General features: G+C 37.1%; 1 protein-coding gene across 7 annotated transcripts in view; it reads left to right on the forward strand.

Moving 5' to 3' along the window:
• VPS13B (vacuolar protein sorting 13 homolog B) overlaps positions 1-22,516 on the forward strand; it is a 431,824-nt gene that overhangs the window by 298,226 nt on the left and 111,082 nt on the right. For all 7 annotated transcript variants that reach the window (XR_009488944.1, XM_059864515.1, XM_059864541.1 and 4 more), the window contains exon 34: positions 16,160-16,862. Coding sequence is in view for 6 of the 7 variants with exons in the window: in XM_059864515.1 (XP_059720498.1) it covers positions 16,160-16,862 (703 nt within the window). In the remaining variant the exon portion in view is untranslated. The remainder of the gene's footprint in view (positions 1-16,159; positions 16,863-22,516) is intronic.

Below are 22,516 nucleotides of genomic sequence, written 5' to 3' on the forward strand. Positions count from 1 at the left end.
AGGCCACTTTCTATGGCATTTTCCTTTATGTTTTCTGTGACCACTTAAATTAAAGTGATAAGATGTTCTTGCATATCAAGATTTCACATAAAATATAGCTGAGGAGGAATTTACCCAATACAATAATCTGCAAAGAAGTTCATAAATAACACTCTTCCAAATATACCTTGCTTCAGCACAGAAGGATATTTTGTATTGTTAATGAAAGGAAAAATACAAGTATTTCTCTAGAATATTGTGAAGCCTCATATCAATAGTGTTTAAAGACTCCCATGCTGGAACAAATGTAATGGGAAAACATATCATAGGGGTTGTTATTTTCTGGGGAAAAAAAAATATAACAGCAAAATAAAAAGTTAAAGGGAGACAGGAAAAAAGCAAACAGAAACCTTGAAGTATTGCTTTTCCTCTATGCTCCCATCAATACTAGTTAAAGACTAAGGTTTATGGATTTTTTTCTCTCCTCTCCTCTCCTCTCCTCTCCTCTCCTCTCCTCTCCTCTCCTCTCCTCTCCTCTCCTCTCCTCTCCTCTCCTCTCCTCTCCTCTCCTCTCCTCTCCTCTCCTCTCCTCTCCTCTCCTCTCCTCTCCTCTCCTCTCCTCTCCTCTCCTCTCCTCTCCTCTCCTCTCCTCTCCTCTCCTCTCCTCTCCTCTCCTCTCCTCTCCTCTCCTCTCCTCTCCTCTCCTCTCCTCTCCTCTCCTCTCCTCTCCTCTCCTCTCCTCTCCTCTCCTCTCCTCTCCTCTCCTCTCCTCTCCTCTCCTCTCCTCTCCTCTCCTCTCCTCTCCTCTCCTCTCCTCTCCTCTCCTCTCCTCTCCTCTCCTCTCCTCTCCTCTCCTCTCCTCTCCTCTCCTCTCCTCTCCTCTCCTCTCCTCTCCTCTCCTCTCCTCTCCTCTCCTCTCCCCTCCCCTCCCCTCCCCTCCCCTCCCCTCCCCTCCCCTCCCCTCCCCTCCCCTCCCCTCTCCCCTCCCCTCCCCTCCCCTCCCCTCCCCTCCCCTCCCCTCCCCTCCCCTCCCCTCCCCTCCCCTCCCCTCCCCTCCCCTCCCCTCCCCTCCCCTCCTTCCCTCCCCTCCCCTCTCTCCCCTCTTTTGCTATTTTTCCAGATGTTTTAAAATAGAGCATAATGGGATAGAATTATTTTTACATGAGTTTTAAGTGCAAGTGGGATTTCAGTCCACTTTTTTTTTCTTTTTAGCTTATAGTTCTTGATTATCTGAACCAGACCTTCTTGTGTCTGCTCAATGAACTGCATTGAGCAGACACAAGAATACTTCTCGTAGTAATATAGTCTAAAAGATGTTAACATTCTGTCCAATATCTGCATTCCATACCCTGCCTAGCAATATCTTGAAGTTAACTTGTGAATTATTTTTTTATCACTATCTTCAATAACATTGTGCTTTCTTATCCAAGTAAAATAATAACAGAATGGTATGTAAAGTTAATTTAAACTTCACCATTTCTGATCATTTAATGTACCAACCAAAATAACCTGAAGTATTCATTACAGAGATAAAAATATTGCTATTAAAAAGGTCCAAAATTCAAACTTTTCTTTTGATTAGAACACATGCAAAAAAACATATTGGTTCATTTTTGAGGGAAAAAACAAAAATTAGAAGTCCATGAACTGTGTAAGAATTGCTATAGGTTTGCCATAAATAGCAGGTATAGTTGGTGGTTGGCATACATGTAGGACAAAATCACTGAAGGCAAGACAGTGGCCCAAAGTGACCCTAAGGGGAAGTGTGAGAGGACACGTGCTTGGGCTTTCTCACAGTGTGACACTGCGTGTGTCACTGCGGTGATTTGCTAGGGCGGCTGACGAGGAGGGGAGAGTTGCAGTGTTGGGTCACACGGTGTGAGACTGAGGGTTCTGCACTCTTTGATCTCAACTAATCTTCTCCTTTCAGTCATCTAATGCTGCTGTACAGAAGAGTTTGATGCTGTGGCAGTGTTACCTTTAGACAGCTCCAGTTATGGTTTCTTCCCTGCATGGAGCATCACCTGCTAGGTAGTGTGGAAAACTTTATCCTTGACAGGAATTATAAACACATGGATTCTGTAATTTCCTTCATTTTAAAGTAAAAAATATTTTTTTTCCTTAAAGAGAAAGATGAGAAATATAAAGGGAAAGGACAGAAGACAGTAAGGAATTAATTGAAGGTATAGTCAGTGGGCAGTGAGAAATTTAGATTTTAAATTTCGTTTTCTTTACGAGAAGAATGCTCACTTTTTTTCCCTGAAATTCTCTTACAGGAAACAAATTTTAATGAATTTTAACCTATTTTTAAAAGTAAATAAATCTAATATAGTCACCCTCTATGTCAGTCTTCATCAAACAGTATGTAATATTTTGTGCTCTCATCCAATTAGAAAGCAGAAGTCTCAGTATTAATTAATTTTTTTTATCTGTTTTGTAAAAAAGCAGAAGTATGGTGACAAACCAAAGCAGGTATTGTCACTGAGGGAAAGCCATTATTCAGTACTAGGCAGTATTCACTGTTCAGTCACTTCTGTGGCTTGTGATGGACCAGCTGATCACCTAGAGATAGATACTCTGCTTAGTTTCATGTTGAATTTCTTTAGGACAGAATTCCACTTCAGTACTATTCTGTTTATTAAGCAAGGAAGCATCATTTTCTGAGTGTACTGCTGGTGATTGTATTGCCTGCCATCCTAAGTTTTCAATTTTTCTAGCCATCTATCCTCTGTTTTCAGATTCAGGTAATGTTGTATCATCTGAGACTGTCTAGTAGAATGATACATTCCATTACTCATGCCTTAGACTTTGTCAGGAAACAAATATGGCTATTTTTTCACAAATTCGCTTGTCTGTTCTGTCAGAAATTCATGAGATCTTCATACTGTTTGAAAAGTGACAAAAATGCCTGCATGAGTAAATTTTCTTTTAATTAGTAGTGAGTTTAAACATAAAAGAGTATAGTCTTTTCTGTATATAGCATCTAATGGATCAAAATTGTCCAGGGGGTCCAGGTTGTGTTATTGACAGAATGAAGTGTTTCCTGTTTCCTGTGAAAATAATTTGCATGAGTCAGAGCTGCAACAGTATCCTTGTACCATATACAAGCAGTTGTATGCAGAGCAGAATTAGCTATATTTTATAGTTTTACAATTTTATAACTAAATTTTTATAACTATAATTTTGAAACTAAAAAAAAGAAAAAAAGGAAGCCAATCTATAATCAGAAGTTTTTTATTCATTATACCTTAGTGAAGGAATAGCATCTGAATCAGTTTCATCTAAATCTATGTTCCCTCTGTTCAGATGAAACTGATTCTGATCTAAATCTAAGTGCTTCTATCCAAAGTTGAATATTTCTATCTAAAACGTGACATTGCTGCATCAAATGTTTGTTAGAAGTTCATGCCCTCTTATTAATCTGTGTAGTTAAATAATTTATGTAGCAATGAACAGACATAATACAGATCCAACTTTTAATATGTTCGAAACCATAAAATACCTGAATCAGTTTCATCTAAATCTATGTACTGTAGCAGCTTTTTAGGATGGTGAATGTTTAATTGTAAGGTGGCACATATTTCCTATTTCTGCTAATGTTAATGGCCTGAAACCATGACATGTCAAAGGAAGAAGTACAAATTCATTTGTGAGGTTTTTTCCAAATATATAATAACATAAAGACATGTAAAAAAAGTTAGCACATTTAAGACATACTCATGCATAGAGCTGATGGAGAAAATTTGCACCATGCATAACTTGATTTTCTTAGTAAAGATTGTTCCACAGATTAATCTAATCCACTTAGATAGTAAGTAGGTTTACTAGATTTAGTTGCTTTATGGAGTGGTTAAAATTCGTAGAATGGCTAAATTTTTTGAAATGTATGTGTCATTAAAGTCTTCTGATAATATTTATCATTGAGCTGTTCATATGTTTTAAACATAATCTTGTAGCTCAATAGCATCAGAGAGCGTGCCAAAAGTGTAACTTTTTGAGAATGCCAATAAAAACCTTTAGCTGGAATAGCTGAATAATACTTGCATCATTTTCCTGGTAGCTTTACCAGTACTTGGGCTCCCACATAGCCACTTGTCAGATGTTTTCCTGAAAATAACAGATATTTTGGTTAGTTCAAGGACACTATCAAAATAAAGGCCTTGCCAGTATCTTGAGTCATTGCCATACCCTGTTTCCGTTCTTAGGAAGCTCTGTCTCATCATTTGATTTTGTTGCCAAAACCAATTGGGAGGTATCTTTTTGAAGGACTGTGCAGTGCTTCTTGATACTTCATATGAGGAAACATTCTCATTCCAGTAGAAGCCTAGATGTTGTTCTTATATTGGGAAAATGGATGTGGTTTTTCTAACAATTTTCAAAGCATAAATCTTACTTTTCCATTAAAGAAAAGGATACTTAGGAATGAAGTAAATTCACACTAAAGTGGGGAGCCTTATGAGGAAGGGTCTATTTTGCAGACATGAAGGCAAAACATGAGGATTACTCAAAAGGACAAGCATGTATGTGGATTCACAGAGTTTTCACACAGCAAAACCCCCTCATGACAGAAGATCTGAGTTCTGTGTTAGCCTGGAATTTTTAGAAATGCACAATTTAGTTTTACACTTCAAATCTAAGCAAGTGGTGTGTTTTAACATTTTTAATTGCTTTGCAGTTTCATTCATCCCCTTGCAATGCTGCACAAGTTGCATCCATAGTCATTTTATGAGGATTTTGAGATAGCTGAACTAAAACTAAGAGTATAATTTGAACTTTACACTTCATTTGAGGATTCCATAGGTAGACAATAATTTCTGAATGTTAATAATCTTTCCCTGGTCATCAACATTAATTTCTGGAATTGTGTGGTGTTCTGAGCTTCTCTGAATCACAACAATTCAGTTTGTTCTGCGTCTTTCTTGCAGGGAAATTCACTTGTGTCAGTAATAATAATTTTCAGCTTTTCTTGAACATTTGAATGTTGCACTGAATTTTGGTTTTGAGTGGGGCAGAGGAATAGTAGTGTTCCTTTGTGGACACGCAGTGTTCAGAGTGGAAGGATAATAAAGAGCCTAGCTCTATTTAATTTCTTTCTAATGTGTTTGATGTATTCTGCCACCTATCACCAAAGCCAATCTAGTAAAATTACAGTGAATTAATTTTTAATGCAGTGTCATGCTGTGGTGGCAGGGCTACAAAGTACATGCATAGGGTCTGTGGCTTTGATAAGTAATTTTAATCTGGTACTGTTACTATTCCCATTTAGATAAAAGAGGTAGTTCTCAAACTGACTTACATTGAGGAGTGTTTCTCAGGAGTATGGAGGAGATTAAAGAGCAGGACAATACTTCCATTTTTACAGCTAGCTTCCATCTGATTGAGTTACTGGTTGCCATATCAAATGGTGAAATCATAGATTATGATTGTGATTAAAGATTGGTATGAGTCATGCATATGATGCTAATAACATGTACTGAATCAAATTCAGATTTGCAGCTATTTCTAATTTCTCTGAACTTACCTCTGCAGCTAATTGGCTACCAGTACCTTTTTAGAGAGAAGACATTTTAAAGTTCTCAGTTGTTTACGCATAGTATGCAGCTTTGGTGGTTTTGCTGTGCTTGATGGGTTTGCTTAATAATCTTGCATATTAGCACTTTTTTTCCTCAGTACGTGCTCCTAGACAATGTTTCCAGCTCTTCATTTCACTGAGACTGTACCTTCCCCCCAGATTACCTGTGACTCATTGTATGAATCAAGACTGGAAGCTTCATTCTTGACTCATCCTAAGTAACGGTTTCCACTAATTTTAACTTTCTCCATCAAAACAGTGGAGGAATAACGACTTAGTAAAGAATTCTCAGAAATTATCAGTGACAATTATTTCAGATTGTTGGGGAGCTGTTGGAATTAGAGAATCCCTAAAACTGAAAATCTGTTAGGCTTTACTGAGTTGGGGTCCTGTGTACAAGTTTCATAAAACTGATATTTATCTGAAGACAGCGATTTAAGACATTCGTTTAGAAAGTTGGGCATTTTTTTCTTCACAGAGCTACAGGGATAATTAGGTTTGTATGTTTGCATTAGTTCACCTGTTTTCTTGCAGTAGTTTGTATGTCTTTTTTGCATTTCTGCTAGGATAGGCTATATGGTCTCTACAGATCATCCTTTTTGGCTGATTCTTTGCCTTCCAAAACAGGAACAGAGCAGGAGAGATTCAGGATCACAAATAAATTATCTGCCAAACTATTGTTTTTTCAATGGGAAAGGGGCACAAAACTGTTCTACATTCTCTTGATAAAGTTCATTATAAAGGCAGTAGTGCCTTCTCCACACTAGGTAAGTGTACATTACATGCTGAACACCTGGAAGTTTTACCCATTGTATTTCTATTAAATCCTTGTTGTACAATGTAATTTCTGAGTAGACTGGTCTTGGTTGAGGGGTTCATTTCCCAGGTATGTCTGTGAGCAAGCCCACCACAGCAAATGAATTTATGGCCAGTTAAATAATTATACTTAGAATAATGCTTAGGAAAGTATTTTAATAACACTAAACAACAAAGAAAAAAAACAAACAAAAAACAAAACCAAAAAAGCAGCAGTTGTTAGTGAACCAAAAGGAGCTTCATGGCCCAAAACTGGAAAAACATTTTTATGGAAAAAGAGTATATGTAAACAATATTCAGTAACATGTGCCATCTTTTTGCATCTTTATTTTAGTACACTGTAGTAATACCATATAGAAGCATGTAAGAGTCAGAAGTGTTTTTCTTAAAGAACTAAACTTTGTAAACGGTTTGTATCTGGGCCTGCCAATGGAATTCAATGTTGTTACCATCCCACAATTAGAGCGGCTCCAATGGCATTGTAGAACTGCAGATAAAAGCTTTGAAAATGTCAAACTGCTGCAGGTTGTGTTTCACAATAGTTCTGATTTTCCAGTGAGGTATAAAGTCCATGCTCAGCATGACTCGAGTGCTGGGTGCTTTGGAGCAGCCTCTCAGCACTGAGATGATGGGGCTGGAGAAGGCTGAAGATGCAGCTCCATGTGTCACCCACCCTGAAGGCAGCTTGCAGAGCTCTTTTGGACCTTTCATTCCTGCTCCAATGCCAACTTTTCTTTTTTTTAATTGTTTTAAACAAATTCAGTTGGGCACGATTTAGGACGTAATTTTGACGTTTAAGTCAATCCAAGATGAGCTGCTATGCTCTGTCCTTTTCCTTCGCTGTTTTGTGTTGTACAATGAACCAGTGAAGGAAACAGAGCAGGCCAAAAAAAGCAAAAGGTTCTTTTGGTTGGTTTGTTGTTGTTTTTTCTTCCTGGGATTATTTTTTTTGGATGCATCAAGACCCTGAAATGGCTGTTTTACTGTCATATAAGGCACAAAGGAGGAGACACAAATTCAATCTGGCATGGACTTGTACACCGAGGCTGAGACAAACAACTTGTTAAAAATCGGGATATTTTGTCATGGCCTTTTTACCAAAAAAACATATTCTGGAATTACTAATTTTGTAGGTTTTAGTTCACATGCCATTTCATTTGCTTTACTTCCCTAGGTAGTCTTTAATATATTCTCAACAGATTGAAACATGGTTTAGTCAAAGATCAGTTAAGGTACAAGTTGATATGGGTGAGATGCAGTAACCTAGGGGGGGAAAAAAGCAGTAAGCTACAGATAGATAATTTTTCAGGCATCTAGCAGCTTTAAAACCTGAGGCACTCAAGATCCCAGCACACGTTTCAGTGAGAAGTAGTATGCCAGCAGTTGAATATTTCTCACTGGAGACTCCTGCACTGTGGATTTTTCTGTTCATAGAATGTAGTCTGACTCAGTCTGACTTATATTACTGGAAATAATGTAGAATGAAGTTTGTTTAGTTAGGCAGCATCTGTACATGAAATCTTTTAATCTGCTGTGGATTTAGTTATTTGAATTGCCTTTAAAATGCTCAAAATAGATAAAGTATCTAATAAATAGTAAGAAAATGATTGTACCATTTGATTCTGGGAATAGTTCATTTAACTGTACAGTTTCTCATTTAAGAGACTAAAGATAGAGGCTGTATTATAAAAGTCAAGTACCAAGTTACTTTACCACATTACAATAATGACTTTTTTATTGTTCATACATGCATTCATCCTCTCTTAGAAAATTATGCCTATTTTTTTCTTTTAAGGCTTTGTTGAATTCCAGTTTGAGTTATTGCCAGATATTTGGCATTTTCCTCCTGCATCTTTTAATTTATTTTACAAAATGCTAATTATTAGAATGGGAGTAAATAACTTTGTTAAATTTCTCATGTTTGGAAGTCATAACAGTGAATGATATTTCTAATATTTCCATATTTAATATAATTTAATTATTTAAACTGCATGGAAATGGGACCAAAAACTGAGACTGGTAAAATTAGACACCAAAATCTTCATACTGCAATGTTAGAGAATGTCACAGAATTGTAGAATCAATAAGGTAGGAGAAGACCTCCAAGGACAAGGTCATTGAGTCCAACCTTTGACCAAGCACCACAATGGAACCATAGTGCTGAGTGCCACATCCAGTTGTTTCTTGAACACCTTGAGGGATGGTGACTCCGCCAATTCCCTAGGCAGGCAATTCCAATGCTTAAGCACATTTTCAATGAGAAATTCTTCCTGATGTCTTAGCTGAACCTCCTCTGCCACAGCTTTAGACTGTTTTCTTACACTTTCAGTATTAGCTTGGGAGAAGAGGCAGACCCTGACCTTGGTGCAGTCCCTTTAGGCATTTGTAGAAGAGTAAACAAACCACCTCCTTCAGTCACTCCCTGCAGGACTTACTCTCTACACTCTTCACCAGCTCAGTTGCCTTTCTCTGGATGCACTCTAGCACATCAATGTCTTCTTGCACAAGTCCAGTTAGACTACATCAACACTCATCTCTAGGCAGGTCACCTGGTCATAGAAGGGGATCAGTTTGGTCAGGCAGGATCTGCCGTTCCTAAACCTCTGCTTGGCTGGGCCTGATCCCTTGGTTGTCCTGGGTGAAGTTTCAGCTATTGCTTTTGAAAATATCCAAATGAAACATGCAAGAAGGCTCTCATGCAAAAATACTGTTTCTTGGCTTTAAACAGAGAAAAAACCAAAACAGTGCCCCCTCCCAATCCCCCCTGCCCCCCCAAAAAACCACACACAAAACCAAAACAAAAACCAAATCAAACAAAAAGAAACCGAAAATGAAAAAAGAAAAAAACCCACCACAAAAGAAAGTGTGCAAAACTGAGCAAACCCTCACCATGTCTAAAATAAATGTGTGTTTTAAGCCAATATTTTTTTGTATAACAGCAAAGGTATGAACTTAAATTTTGAATTTAAATATGAAAAAAACACCAAAAAACTAATGCTTTTAGTAAAAATAGTAAAGAAAAAAGCCTGTGAAGAAAAACCACTCTGCCAAATTTCAGCCTGGTCTTTTTAAATTGAAAGCCTTTATTTAGAAAGAAAAAAAATTGAACACAAGTTTCTTACTGGCGTTCACAGGGTAGCAAAATAAACATATTGTTTGTATTAAGATGAAAAAAAAATAATTTTGTTGGCATTAGAAAGGATTTAGCACTTGGATATCCCTGTTACAACTGGAACATTTAACACAGCTTTGATTTATGAATATTTGCATCAGTGTTTAACAGAATGTAGCCTCTTACTTGACTTTTGATGAGCTGGGAAAACATTGCACAAAGAAGCTGAGTTTGTATTGCTCCTTGCCACCACAGCTTGCATGTAATTCCTGCAGTATTGTGAAAACTGCCGTTCCCATCTGAAGTAATTCTGTAGGTCCAGAAGCTCATATACACAATTACACTTCAAATTGGCATCATTTGTTTTGTAACAGATCTTGTTTGAAAAGAAAACTCCTTAGAGGAAAAAAACCTGTTTGACTTTTATGAAATAAACTACTTCAGGCATCTCTACTATTTTGGTTGCCTCATTTTGGCTTGATTTAATAGTTCCCTTTTGGAGGACAGCTTTAGGTTCATTTTATAAAGGACTCTTTCTGCAGTTAGATTGATACAAGTAGAAGCAATCTGTCTAGATTTACTAAGAGGACTTAAGTTTTAATTTGGAACTTTATTAGACTGAAGGACAAAATTTAATAGTCAGATATGTTTGTATGTTTGTCTTTCATTATATTTCCATGTGAAATTAGTATGTCAATTTGCAAAATAATTTTGATAATGGTCAGAATTAAATTCAGTCATATAACTCTCATGCAAAACATTAAAAAATTGTTTTAGTTGGAATGTTCAGCAGAACAATGTGGCAAACAAAGGTCTATTAGATAACAATGATACATGAACTAAATTTCTAAACTGTTGGAAACTTCTCAATGCAGTAGATGAAGTACTTAGTTCCAAGGAAGAAATTATCCAGTGTTACCTTTGTAATTCCAGTTTAAGCATAGTGGAAAACAAAAATGGAGCATATTCCTTTTCTGTAACTTACTTTGTCCACTCGGGAAGATTTTTGTTTCCATGTAAATATTAATACTTTTTAAAAAAAGGAATAAAACTAGGTCACATGCAACAGTGATGGGGCAGATGTGATTGGCACTTTGATTTTGTGGTTTCACACTTGTGAGTCTTTCCATAACTTATGTAATGTGAAGCATGAGCTCATGATTGGCTGAAGGGTTTTGATCAGAGTTAAGAAATGACTGGAAATTTTACTTCAATAGTGTCATTATATGACCATAATTAATATGAGAAGCTGGAAAAAATATGCAGATGTAGATGCTTTTCCTCTAGAGCAGCTGCACTTCCAACGATGATATTGCTTGCAGTTACTCTATTAATTAAAGAATTATTCTGTGAAGTACCAGAAAAAGGAGCATTAAAATGTTTGTAGTAAAATTTGTACATGCTTACCTTGTTATTGTTGAAAATTCTTGAGAGATTAGGAAATATAATGTGGCAATTCAGCCAATTGTTGTAAACGCTTCTCTTTGATTTGGTAAATGGGTTGGTTATTGGTCTAAAGTATTAGGTTTTGTGTTTACCTTGATGATTTTATTCCTGCCCTTTATGGAGTAAAAACTTTGAAGACATCACTACCATCTAAGTATTGTGATTAGAAATGGAAAATAAACAAGACTTACCTGGTTAAAATTGCCGTGACCTTAGATGGGACTACTTGCCAATGTTGAAAAGCAAATCTATTTATTGATCCTTGATTTTATGATGTACTTATCTGTGTGTGTTCTGCAGGACATGCCATTTCCATGTCCTCTCTCTTGGTAGATATATGTGCCATATGCCCTAGTGAACTCAAGAGGTTAAGCTAGTAAAGTTACCTATCTCAACACATGAAAAGGAAGAATTAACCACAGTTCCCCAGCTACCAGTGTAGCTTTCAACACCTTTTCTATGGTGTGTAGTATTGATAGGATATATAACTGAGAAAGGACAAGAAAATGCACTGAAGTGATCTAAGAAGTAAACTATCATCTTGATGTGTTTTTTCTAGCTATTGAAAACCTTTCCATATTGCAACTTATTCTGACAGTGAAACTGTAGAATACCTCTGATTGAAGTACCATCTGGTTATGCTCAAGGCTTTAAAGCTATTATCTCAGCTTAAAATTTCAGCGTCCTATACTTTTTTCTTCACCAAACTATCCATTTTTAAACCACAAATATTTTTCCAGTCCTTTCAGATTTTATCTAAAAGTATATTTTAACAGTATTTAAATAGTTCTTAAACAATAACAATTTATCTTGATAGATGACATGCTGTGTTTTTTCATTTTATTTTAATTAGCTATTGTGGAACCAAATTCCCTTTTGTTTTATTCCTTTGAATACTGTTTAATTATAGTTATCATGCCAAATATCTTAAAGGTTATTTTACCAATACAGTTTCATTTAACATAAGCCATGTGGAATCAATAGTCCTGTTTCCTAAAGTGAATGCTTGGAAAATCTTACATTCATATGTTAAGAGTACACATCCTTTCCTCATTAGCTGGAAAGTACAGGGATTTTGGCACAGGTTCTGTGTGGAAGCATTGTGCAGCTTTTATATGGATTTTGTTTTTAGCCTTTGATGACACTGTTTAGAATAGGAAGTATCTAATAAGTAAAGCATTTTGTCTAATGTGCTGCCAGTGTGTTTAATATATGCCTGGAGGTCTGAAACATTATCTTCTCCACTATAGTAATATGCATTTAATTCTCTGAAAGCAGAAGGTCGAACTTTTAAAAGGGACTCAAAGTACATTTTCAACTAAAATAATTTAAAACACATGGGATAGGGGACCAGAGTAATGTACGGTTGGTTTTTATGGTTTAATCATGATCATGTTAATGCACACCAGTAGCTAATTAAAGAAAACTTTTATTGTTCATTTTAAATGGGTTATGTAAAGAGTAAGAGAATTGATATTATACAGCCCAATGATAAATGTTACCATTACATTTGCTAACAGCAAGATGATATTGCTGTTCTTGACATCTTTAAAGTATTATTTATTCCATAACAGAGCAAAGAATCTTTTTTAGAGTTGTTATACTGAGACTTGTTCCCTCTCATCTTCTTATCCTGTTAGAGGAATACCTAAATGGTTCCCAAGTTTATTACTAGGCATATCTTCAGGTTAACTTTGAAACATTGTTGGAAGGCTTGATGCTGAAATTGATTCAAGAAGTTCCAGTGATACTTCTGCCCTTTTATTTTGTACCCAGTTGTGTTATGTATAGCTGTCTTGCAAAGCATTATTCATGTGTTTCAGCCTTTATAATATATGTGATAAGACCATACATAAGTCAAAGTTTCATTGTGAAACCGGGTGGCATGGAAAACCGTAATAGGATATGGTGTCTTTCACCTTTTGGGCACTGGTTGATATCCCATACTGCTTAATACTGAGCAGAAATTGCCTTCTGAGTGCTGTTCAGTGACCTGCATGAATTGATTTGGGGTCTCAGTAAAGTTTCTGTAGTCGAATGTCCGCATAACAGGAAAGTCAGCAGTTGGGACCAATTAGCACCCTTGCAGCAGTCTGCACAGAGAACCAATAGTCTGGCTGGTGATGGAGGCAGAGCTACTTTCTTGCCTTCCTAAAGGTGCTTTGTATAGACCAGAACATTTAATAAATACTTAAAGAGGCAGAGGAAAATAACTAGGCTTCAAGTCTAATCTGTTTAGGTGTGAGAAGAGAGGATCCATTCAGGAACCAGAAGTACTGTGATTTCTTCCTCCACTTTGTCATATACATGTGCTTTTCTCCCTGGAAGGTTGTCACTTAGTGGATGACGCTGCATTTTCATTTCCTCTGGCCAAGTCATGCATAACCTAAATGTCAGGTAGCTGCAGAAATTTCATCTGCATAGAGGAGAACAAGATAATATCATGTAGTAACCATAAGAGTGTCATTCACCACTGAATCATGCTTTCTGAACACATTTTTCATCTGACCTAACTGATGTCTGTGTAGCAATTAAAAATTGCTGGGTTTAGCAGCATAAGCCCTCAACTAAATTACAGGCAGCATTTCCATGAAATTATATGGCAAGATTTTTTCACAGCTCCATCCTTTCTTTCTGCTTTCCCTCAGTACATGAGCAATGAAACCATCTGTACCAATTTTGGAAGTGCCATCAGTGCAGGATATGGGTGAAGCACTTTATAGTTTACCAGGGAAAGAGGCTGAGGAGTAAATAGCCTAACATTGCTAGGATATCAAGAGGAATGAGGATTTCTTGGCTCACAATGCAGTGATTCATTAAAATGGTCTCTAGTTATTTTTACAGAGGCAGCACTAAAAGTGATATCACATTTACAAGTCAGTGATATGAGTCTGCCATAGAAAACAGCCGCAAAGAATTTTATTGGTTATTTGAAAAATATGTACATGAGTGAATCTGAAAAGATTGTAACCAGAGCTGGCAGAAACCTTTTCAAAGAAAATCTCAGCTAGTTAATGGTTCTGTTTTAGGATTTCCTCTGTAATACTTTTTCTAGTATGTTCATTCCTTTAAAGAAAAGGAGAGGAGATTGCTCCCTTTGTTTCATAAAGCACAATATAAAGGAAGGTTTAAAAAGCCTGCTTTTCTTTACCTCCCTCATAACCCAATTTCTGCAGTACGTGTAGAATCTAATACATTACTGCATAAAGACCACAGAAATTTGAGGAAATTGAGAAATTCACTGCCCTTCATTACTATAGTTAAGTTGCTGAAAAATTATTTATCTTTAATTCATTATTCTCTTTTGAAGAGGAAGTTATGGTACTGTTTGCCTTAGTTCATATTTCACTTTTTGAAGATTCATTTGGGTGGACAAGATAAGAAGAAATTATTGAAATAGGTCCTGCAATGAAGAAAATAAATACTTGAGTCAATGTGCAGCATCAGCCAATACAACCTAACAAAATACTGGACATCTGGATGGAGATGGAGACCAAGACAGAAGAAGCATTTCACTTTTGTAGAGAACTGTAGTGGTTCCACTTCTTGGGAGCTTTGAAGAGTACTCAGGAAGGCCATAGTGAAGGTATAGAAGTAGAGAAGGGAGGCTAAAAAGATTGAAGGTGCTGGAGCACCTTTATGAGGAGAGACTAAAAAGGTTGGGATTTCAATGTCTGAAAGGAAAAGGCTGAGGAGGGCTGTGATCATACTTTACAAAATCATAACAGCACTAATAAAGCTGAATGTGGACCTGAATAATTTATATGCTACAAAAGGTTGGGGGAAAGCAATGTCACTTGGAGAAGATGGTTTAAAACAAATTTTTTTTTAAAAATTGAAACTTGTTGCCCCTGAAGGTTGTGGAGAATGGACACTGTTGGTGTGTTCAGAAAGGAAGTGGATGAATTCATGGACAAGAAGCCCAGAAATGGTTACTAAAACGACCACACAAACATGTACCCCTGGCATCCTACATGCAGCAGCTGTAGAGGAGCAGGTTGCAGGAAGTTGACAGAGTTTCTGGATATTTCTTAACAGTTTCCTCCTGGTGCTATCAAGAACAGTGTATTGGGCTAGATGGGTTAGGAATCCAACCAAGTTGGGCATTTCTTATGCTAGCTCCTGTACAGAGCAGAGCAGCAGCACAGCTGGAAGTGTTGTGCTGTGGAAGCTCTACAGGGTGAATGTATGACTCTAACTTTCATATGAATCTGAGTAATTAGTCATATATCAATTATTATTGAATTTTTGCAGTTTGTTTTTTTGCCACATACTTTAGTATATGCTCCCCACCTTGTCCTCAAGCTTTTTATAGGATTTTTACTTGTTTCATGAGCAGTATTGAAAGTGATTTTTACTGAAGTACTTCTTTGTCTTGGGATATCTCTGTCTCTTGAGCTGGGACATAAGGTCTCTGGACACAGCCTTGCAACTTTATATTTCAGTCTTGCACTCTTTTTATTTGTCAATGGTGTATGTTTTCTTTTTGAAATATTTCTATATGCAGTGATTTCTCACATGAAACGCTATGAATGTCATAGCCAATACCCTATGTAGCCCTGGTAAGCTAAGAACTCCTTCCCCTCACCGATAGAGTCTTTAGATAGTTTTGATGTTTCCTTTAACTTTGGTGTTTCATATAAGGCAGCTGCCCTCCATGACTCTTTAAGAGAAATATTTTTCTACAATATATTTTTCAATACATTTCAGATTATAATTTCCATTTAGTCTTTTTATGATTGTGTAGTGGATTGTTGTTATGTTCTATTTTATCTATTTACAGTACAAAATTTTAGCGACAGAGGTGACTTTTTGAGCATCAGTTCTCAAAATCTGAAAACAATCCTAACTAGGCTTTTATTTACAATATATTATTTCATAGGTATATGGGTTTATATTAATCTATAAATTTCCTATAAATTCTTTAGAGCTTTATAAATTAAGAGTTTAATTTTTTAAAATGTTTTCCAAGCCTAGAAATCCTTACTGCTTGTTTTTTAGTTTTTTTCACTTTTACTTTTTTTTGGCTCTCCAGCTATTGTGAGTCATCATTTCATTGGAACTGACACCTGCTGTGTTTTCATGAGTGATTACTGCGTTAAAGTTAACTTGGCAGATTTTTTTTATAATTCTCTCCTTTGACATCACATTTATGTAGTGATTTTTTGCTGTGACTGAAGTGGAAATAGCTGGAATATGGATATCAGAAGTTAATATAACATTTTCCTTTGCAGGTTTCCAAGCAAGAGCAGAAGAAGATGGATGTGGCTGATGGAGGAACAGTTGAGACTTCTTCCCGTTATAGCGGGGCTCAGGACAGCGGGATTGGCAGCGACAGCGTTAAGATCAGGATCATTCAGATCGAGCAGCACAGTGGCACCAGCCAGCACCGCATTGCCCGTCCTTCCCGCCACTCCTCCATCGTGAAGAATCTCAACTTCATTCCCTTTGACATTTTTGTTACAGCAAGTCGAATCTCATTGATGACGTACTCATGCACTGCCTCACCTAAATCAAAATCAGTGCAAGATCAGAAAGACGCTGAGAAGATAAGTAAAAGCTCTTTGAACCTTCCAGAAACAGTCTCAGGCAGCAGCCATGATACCAAGAAGCCCAGTCAGCCATGCATCTCTTCTGTCACAGCAGACGATCTTTTGAACAGTAACCCTCCCCTGTCTGCTGGCAGGAAACCAGGTCTTCTGTCACTGGAAAGTCTGCATGCTTCCACAAGGTCGTCTGCTCGACAAGCGCTGGGCATAACTATTGTACGGCAGCCTGGGCGCCGGGGAGCGGGGGACATAGAGCTGCAGCCATTTCTCTACCTGGTTGTATCACAGCCCTCTGTGCTCCTCAGCTGCCACCACAGAAAGCAAAAGGTAGAAATATCAGTGTTCGACGCTGGCCTTAAAGGAGTCACCTCAGACTACAAGTGTACAGGTAAGAGCATTTAACATCCAGTCCTGGTTATAACCATGACAATGATTGCACGTCTTAAAAGTTACAGAGGGTGGTGGAAAACAGCTGAGAGAACTTCAGGACGTCTTTAAATATCAGTCGCTAAATATACATATTTTTAGGATTATACCTCACAGCTGAATCAAGTTAAGTGTGTAAAATGTTTGAAATTAATTAAGATCTAACCTTTTAGCAACCAGTTCTTCCTGTTTCTTAGTACTGCTTTCTCATTACCAGATTGTGGCAGGGATTGTTGCATTGCTGTAACTTCTCAAAGTTTTCTTTGGAAAACTTTGAGAAGGAAGTAAAGGTTGTAGGCCAAGATGCCTTCATAAAGACCATTTTTTATGACTGAATGTCACAATATTTTCCAATACCAGCCTACTAGTAAAATGTAAAGGTAAACACTCTAGAATCACCTGGTGTTTTGGACAAAAGCTGTAAAAAAAATTAAGTCATCTTTCAAACAGCATCAAGTGATGTCATGTATTTTAAGTTTTCATTCAATTGAGCAATAGGGTTTTGCAGCAAATTCCATCTCTTAAAAAATGCAATTTTTTTTAATTCCACATGCAGATTTTATAATGAGAGATGTCAAAATAGCGCTTCAGTAGAAAATATTCTGAACTATTCTTATTCTGCCTTATCTGTACTGCTGAAGAGAGAAATGAAATTATTGCAAATAATTTGTCTAACAGTCAGTACAGAGTATAATGATTTCATGAGATATATCATTATGGAGTGTTACCCCGAAAAATGTAAATGAGTATGCAGATGAACATATAGCCAGAATGATATGGGGTTTCAAATTGTTTCCTGACTGAGAGCTGCAGGTATTGCTAGTTTTTCCTTGATAGTATTCCCAGCACAGTAGTTGTGAAAAGTAGTATACTTTTCTATGCAGCTTTACCAAATCTTTGCTGAATAATATTATATCTTTTGAAAATTAGCGTTAAAATAATGTGCTTATACAAAAGACTAAAAATGCAGTCAGTTCTCAGAAATCTGAACTGTAGTGGAACTTTTAAGAGGTATTAAGCAGTGAGAAAGATAAGGCAGTGGAAGAAAAGATACTTAAAACAGGGAGATTTGTTCTCTGCTACATTTTATTAATCCTTCTGGTTTTATCTTTCTCTGCTGTTCCTGTTCTATCCTGCCTTGAATGAAGCACATTTGTGTCATGAATTTGATTTACACCAGATTCTCATGTGTATTTCTTATGTACTATGTAAAATGTCATTGCAGCAATTAATGTGAAGCAAATTCATGAAGCAAAGCCTGAAGGAAGCTTGGAGTAGGTCTGAGATCACATCTTCTGAAGTTAGTGCTTTGGAAAGATGCAATAGGACTCCTTCATTTCTCGTGTCTGAGGCATTCAAGCATGTCCTTGGTACAAGCTGCCACCACCAATGAACTGGGCAAGGTTCTGTCCATTCTGCTTCTACAATTACCTCCTGAAGCCTTTTACCATCTTCATGTCTATGGCAGCAATTCTACAAAACACAAGCTGTAATAAAATCCTCTTATAAATTGAGAGTGCATCAGAAAGCCCAGAAGCATGGCAAGAAGTCTAAATAATAAATATAGTAGGAACATACAGCCTGAGAGCTCCTCAGTCACCATGGGTTGCTCATTGAGAGAGTAAAGATTAGCCATACATGGGTCTTACCCTTTTCTTTGGCTTTAAGTTTCCATGTCAGGCAAATGTAAAGAAGTGTGGAGACAGGACTCAGACATTATGTGAAGGCAGAATGCTGCTGCCTTTGTGGGCAGTAAATAAGTACCTTCCTTGTGTATCACACAGAATTCTGTGCTTGCTGCCCATGCAGTAGCCCTCTTCTCAAAAGAGTTTGAGAGGTGCTTGCGATAGTGCTAGTACCTAAAAATACCATCCTAAATGTATTAATAATAAAATTAATGCACACTTCCAGTTACACACTAATTCACTCAGCAAAGGAGGTAGTATAAAGTTTTTATTGACTCTTGTTTAGGAAGACCTGCTGTGCTGTTAATCACATCATTTAGGATTAACGTTGTCATACCGCTGTAGTAACGTGTTAGTTTTGGAAATTTCTATTTTTCATTTCTAACATGTATTGGGGGAAAATTGCCATCACTGTATGTGTTATATATGTGTCTGTGTGTGTGTCTATGTGTGTACATATTACACACACTGTATATATTGCATATCATATATTACAGAATAAGGAGCTCTTTGTGGCATTTTTTGTGCTGCTGTGGTTGATTTCATTGATCCCACCAATTTTTCTTGGCATTGTGATTATTTGGTGACAGTTTTTTCTGAAAAAGATGTATTGTCCATATGAAGAACAATATAAAGATTATTTAGAAAGAACCAAGTTAATTTCTATCCTTCTGTGCAATACACATGCACTATATTCCTATATTTCTCTGTGTATCAAGGACTGGAGAATGGGAAAAAGGCATAAATGATGTTTAAATTACAGTGAATGTTGCTAAGCTGTATTTCCAGTTAGCCTCTCTAGAAGACTGCTCTTGTGTGTATACATATGCAAGCAACTAACTCTATTATCTAACATAGAATGGGGAAGAGAACATAAGATAAATTTAAAAGATATATTTTGACTGGATTATAAGAACTGAGGGAGCATTTTCCCCCTTGAAAACAAAAAAAAAAAACCCTACCAACCAAATCATAAACCTAGTGAAAATATTGTGTGCTTCCCATCCTGTGATGGAGATAGCACAGCACAGCAGCAGCTCAAAACTTCAGGCCTAGAACGTTGCAAATATTGATCACAGCCCAAAAATTGAGACTTGTCTGAGCAAAAGTAAAATTACATTGTGATAAAGCGTTTTGGTAAACCTGTGGGGATGTTTCCTATGGTTAAACTTACATAGCTGAGCTACATATGAAATACTTACATTACATTCAAAACATGCAAATAAAATCTCCATCATTTAAAATCAATCTATGTATTCTATGCATTCTACAGCATATACACTACATAAGAGTATTCTAGGAATGTTTTAAAAATTGTTTCTATCCATTTTTGTGTGAAATTCTGAAGATTTGAATACTGTTTGTTCAACAGACATAGATTTAGGTCTTGTGAAATATTGTGCAATTTCTTATAGCTTTTATAAAAGAAAAAATTCACAGTTCTGAAACAAGCCTCAAATTTTTGCAAAGCAGAAGCAAATGCAGAATTCTGTTGAGAAATTAGGAAGGTCTTTTTTTTTGATTGACATAAGTTCCTCAAAAAAACCTCAGGATAAAGAAAATCTGGTGATACAGTCTGGATCTAATTGTGCTTTTCATCCCTCACCTCCCAATAGTGTACTTCTAAGAAATATGTTGTTTAGCTGTAAGTCAACAAAGATTTTCTAGACTTTAGAAATGCTTCTAATAGGTAATTTGATGACAGTCTATTTTATGAACCTTTGTGTAAAAGAGAATAATAGTTAGTCCCGGGCTGGTGACAGAATTAAGGGTTACTGCTTCATGATGGTTTACTGCTTTGAACATTATGTAGAAATGAAGATTTTATACTGTTATGAAGCCATATGTATTTTATTTGGGACAAGGGTTTTGTTATTAGTTTTGAATAGAGCATAAAATTCACAATCTTGCACATTAAACTATCACTCCCTTTGTGAGACAGAGCGTTGTACAGTGGCTGAAACACCAAATTTTATCCAAAGAACTTGGCTCTTCCAACACTAACTGTGTCATCTATTTCTAGCCTAATTTCTGAAGCACGAAAGAAATAAGAACCTGAGAATTAAATAGGAAGAAATAGGCCATTTAAAAGTCCAGCATTTTTAGTCTATTAACTCTCAGTCAGTAGCAGCACATTTCCATCAGACCAGTCTCTGTATGTGGGAGTATTTGCCTGCCTGGGAGCTAAAGACCCAATGGTTGTGCTTCCTCAGTCTTCTCTACAACCACTTCCCCTGGAAAGTCCATTTGTAGGAGGAGACTTATTAGGTTGTTGAAATGTTAACTCACTTTTATTATGGTTGTGCTAAACTGCTTCATTTGTGTTTTGTAATTGTGCAGCTTTTTTGCAGTTATGCTACTGCAAGGTAGAGTAACTTAAAGTAAATAAATTAATGGAATAAATTTTAGCTCCTTAATAAGTGGCACTAAAAAGACTAGTTGCTCCTTGAGTTTACTTGTGAGATTCAGTAAAAAAAAGACTGAAAGATACTGTAAAATGACTCTTTTTTTTTTAAATGCTCATCCTATATTTAACAAAAAGGCATCTGCTAACTGTTAGTTTTTTGCTAGCAGAGTTTTGGCCATTTTTACTTAAATAAAGTGGGTGCAATTGTTTTTAATGTAATCTCATAAACTGCTTTTATAAATATTTTTTTTAAATCTTTATTTGCTTTGTTTCAGGTAATGTAATCCAGATATGAAATTGCCTCATTTCCTGACCACTGTGCTCTGGGCATTCTTGAAAAATCTTTTTTCTATTTGTTTATTTGTTTACTTTCAAAGAGGAGATTGTGGTGCTTGGTTGTTTCAAGGGGGAGAAATTTCTCAGTAAATATGTGTTATGCATGGAATTTCTTCAACTTCCGCCAACCACTCATTTGCAAAAAACAGTCATTGTGAGGCCATCCAGAATTATTCTTGATTTTTATTTTATTTTATTTTATTTTATTTGACACCCACGCCTTTGATGGCAGGGGGTCCATGAAGAGCAGATGCAGTAGCTCAGACCACATGTAACCTCTGATCTAATGGAAAACCTTTTCCAGGCTTTTGCATGAAAGCAGCAGAGGCTGGCTCTGGCGGGCAGCCTGATTCCCTGCCTCTGTCAGCCTGTGCTTCCTACATGGCACACAGAGGATTTAAGGCTGTTTCCTAGCGTGGCATTGAGGGAGCTCTGCTGGAGTGTCACCTGTTCCCCTCTGGGTATATTTATTGTACATCTGCAGTCATGGATGAGGGGGGAGCAGTGCAGCCCCCACCCATAAAGCCAAATTGGCCTGGGAATGTGCATTCCTCAGGTTACTGTAAGTGCTCATTTCTGACACAGCACTTGTGAGTACGCTAGCAGAAATGTTTTTCCACTTGTGTTCTTTAAATTCCAGTGGAAACCGTTTTGAAAACAAGACCAAACGTTCCACTTCAGAGTTTCAAATGCAGAGATGATTGCAGCATCATACTGGCTTTTAAAATTGACTGCAGACCAAACTATGATTCATCCATTGAAATAAAAGCACATTGCAGTGCTGGTTGGGCTGGGGAGCGTTCCAGCCGAGCAGGCCACGCCGCCGTCCCGCTCGCACGCACGCTCGGTGGCCTTGTCCCCTGCCCGGGGCTCATGGGGCTCTGCTCCCCGAGCTCCCCCCCATTAAAGCCTCCCAGATGGCCCCTGTGCTCCCTTAGCTGGCCTGGCTGTCAGCTACGAAGAGGAACAAAGATACATTTTGGAGAATGAAAATCTCCAAGATGCAGAATTTCTCCTGCCTTCCTGGTTTCCTTTCCCCTGACTCCCTGTTCTCTTCAGAAGTTTGGGGTTTGCTGTCTTCTGTTAACAGAAGACCAAGGGGATAGCAGTGAAATCAAAAGCTTGCAAATTCAAATCAAGTTTAGGAAGATATTGCATAAAGTGAAGTTTGGAGCTGAGGTCCAGATC

This window comes from Haemorhous mexicanus, chromosome 1 (genome assembly GCF_027477595.1).
Source record: "Haemorhous mexicanus isolate bHaeMex1 chromosome 1, bHaeMex1.pri, whole genome shotgun sequence".
NCBI lineage: Eukaryota > Metazoa > Chordata > Aves > Passeriformes > Fringillidae > Haemorhous > Haemorhous mexicanus.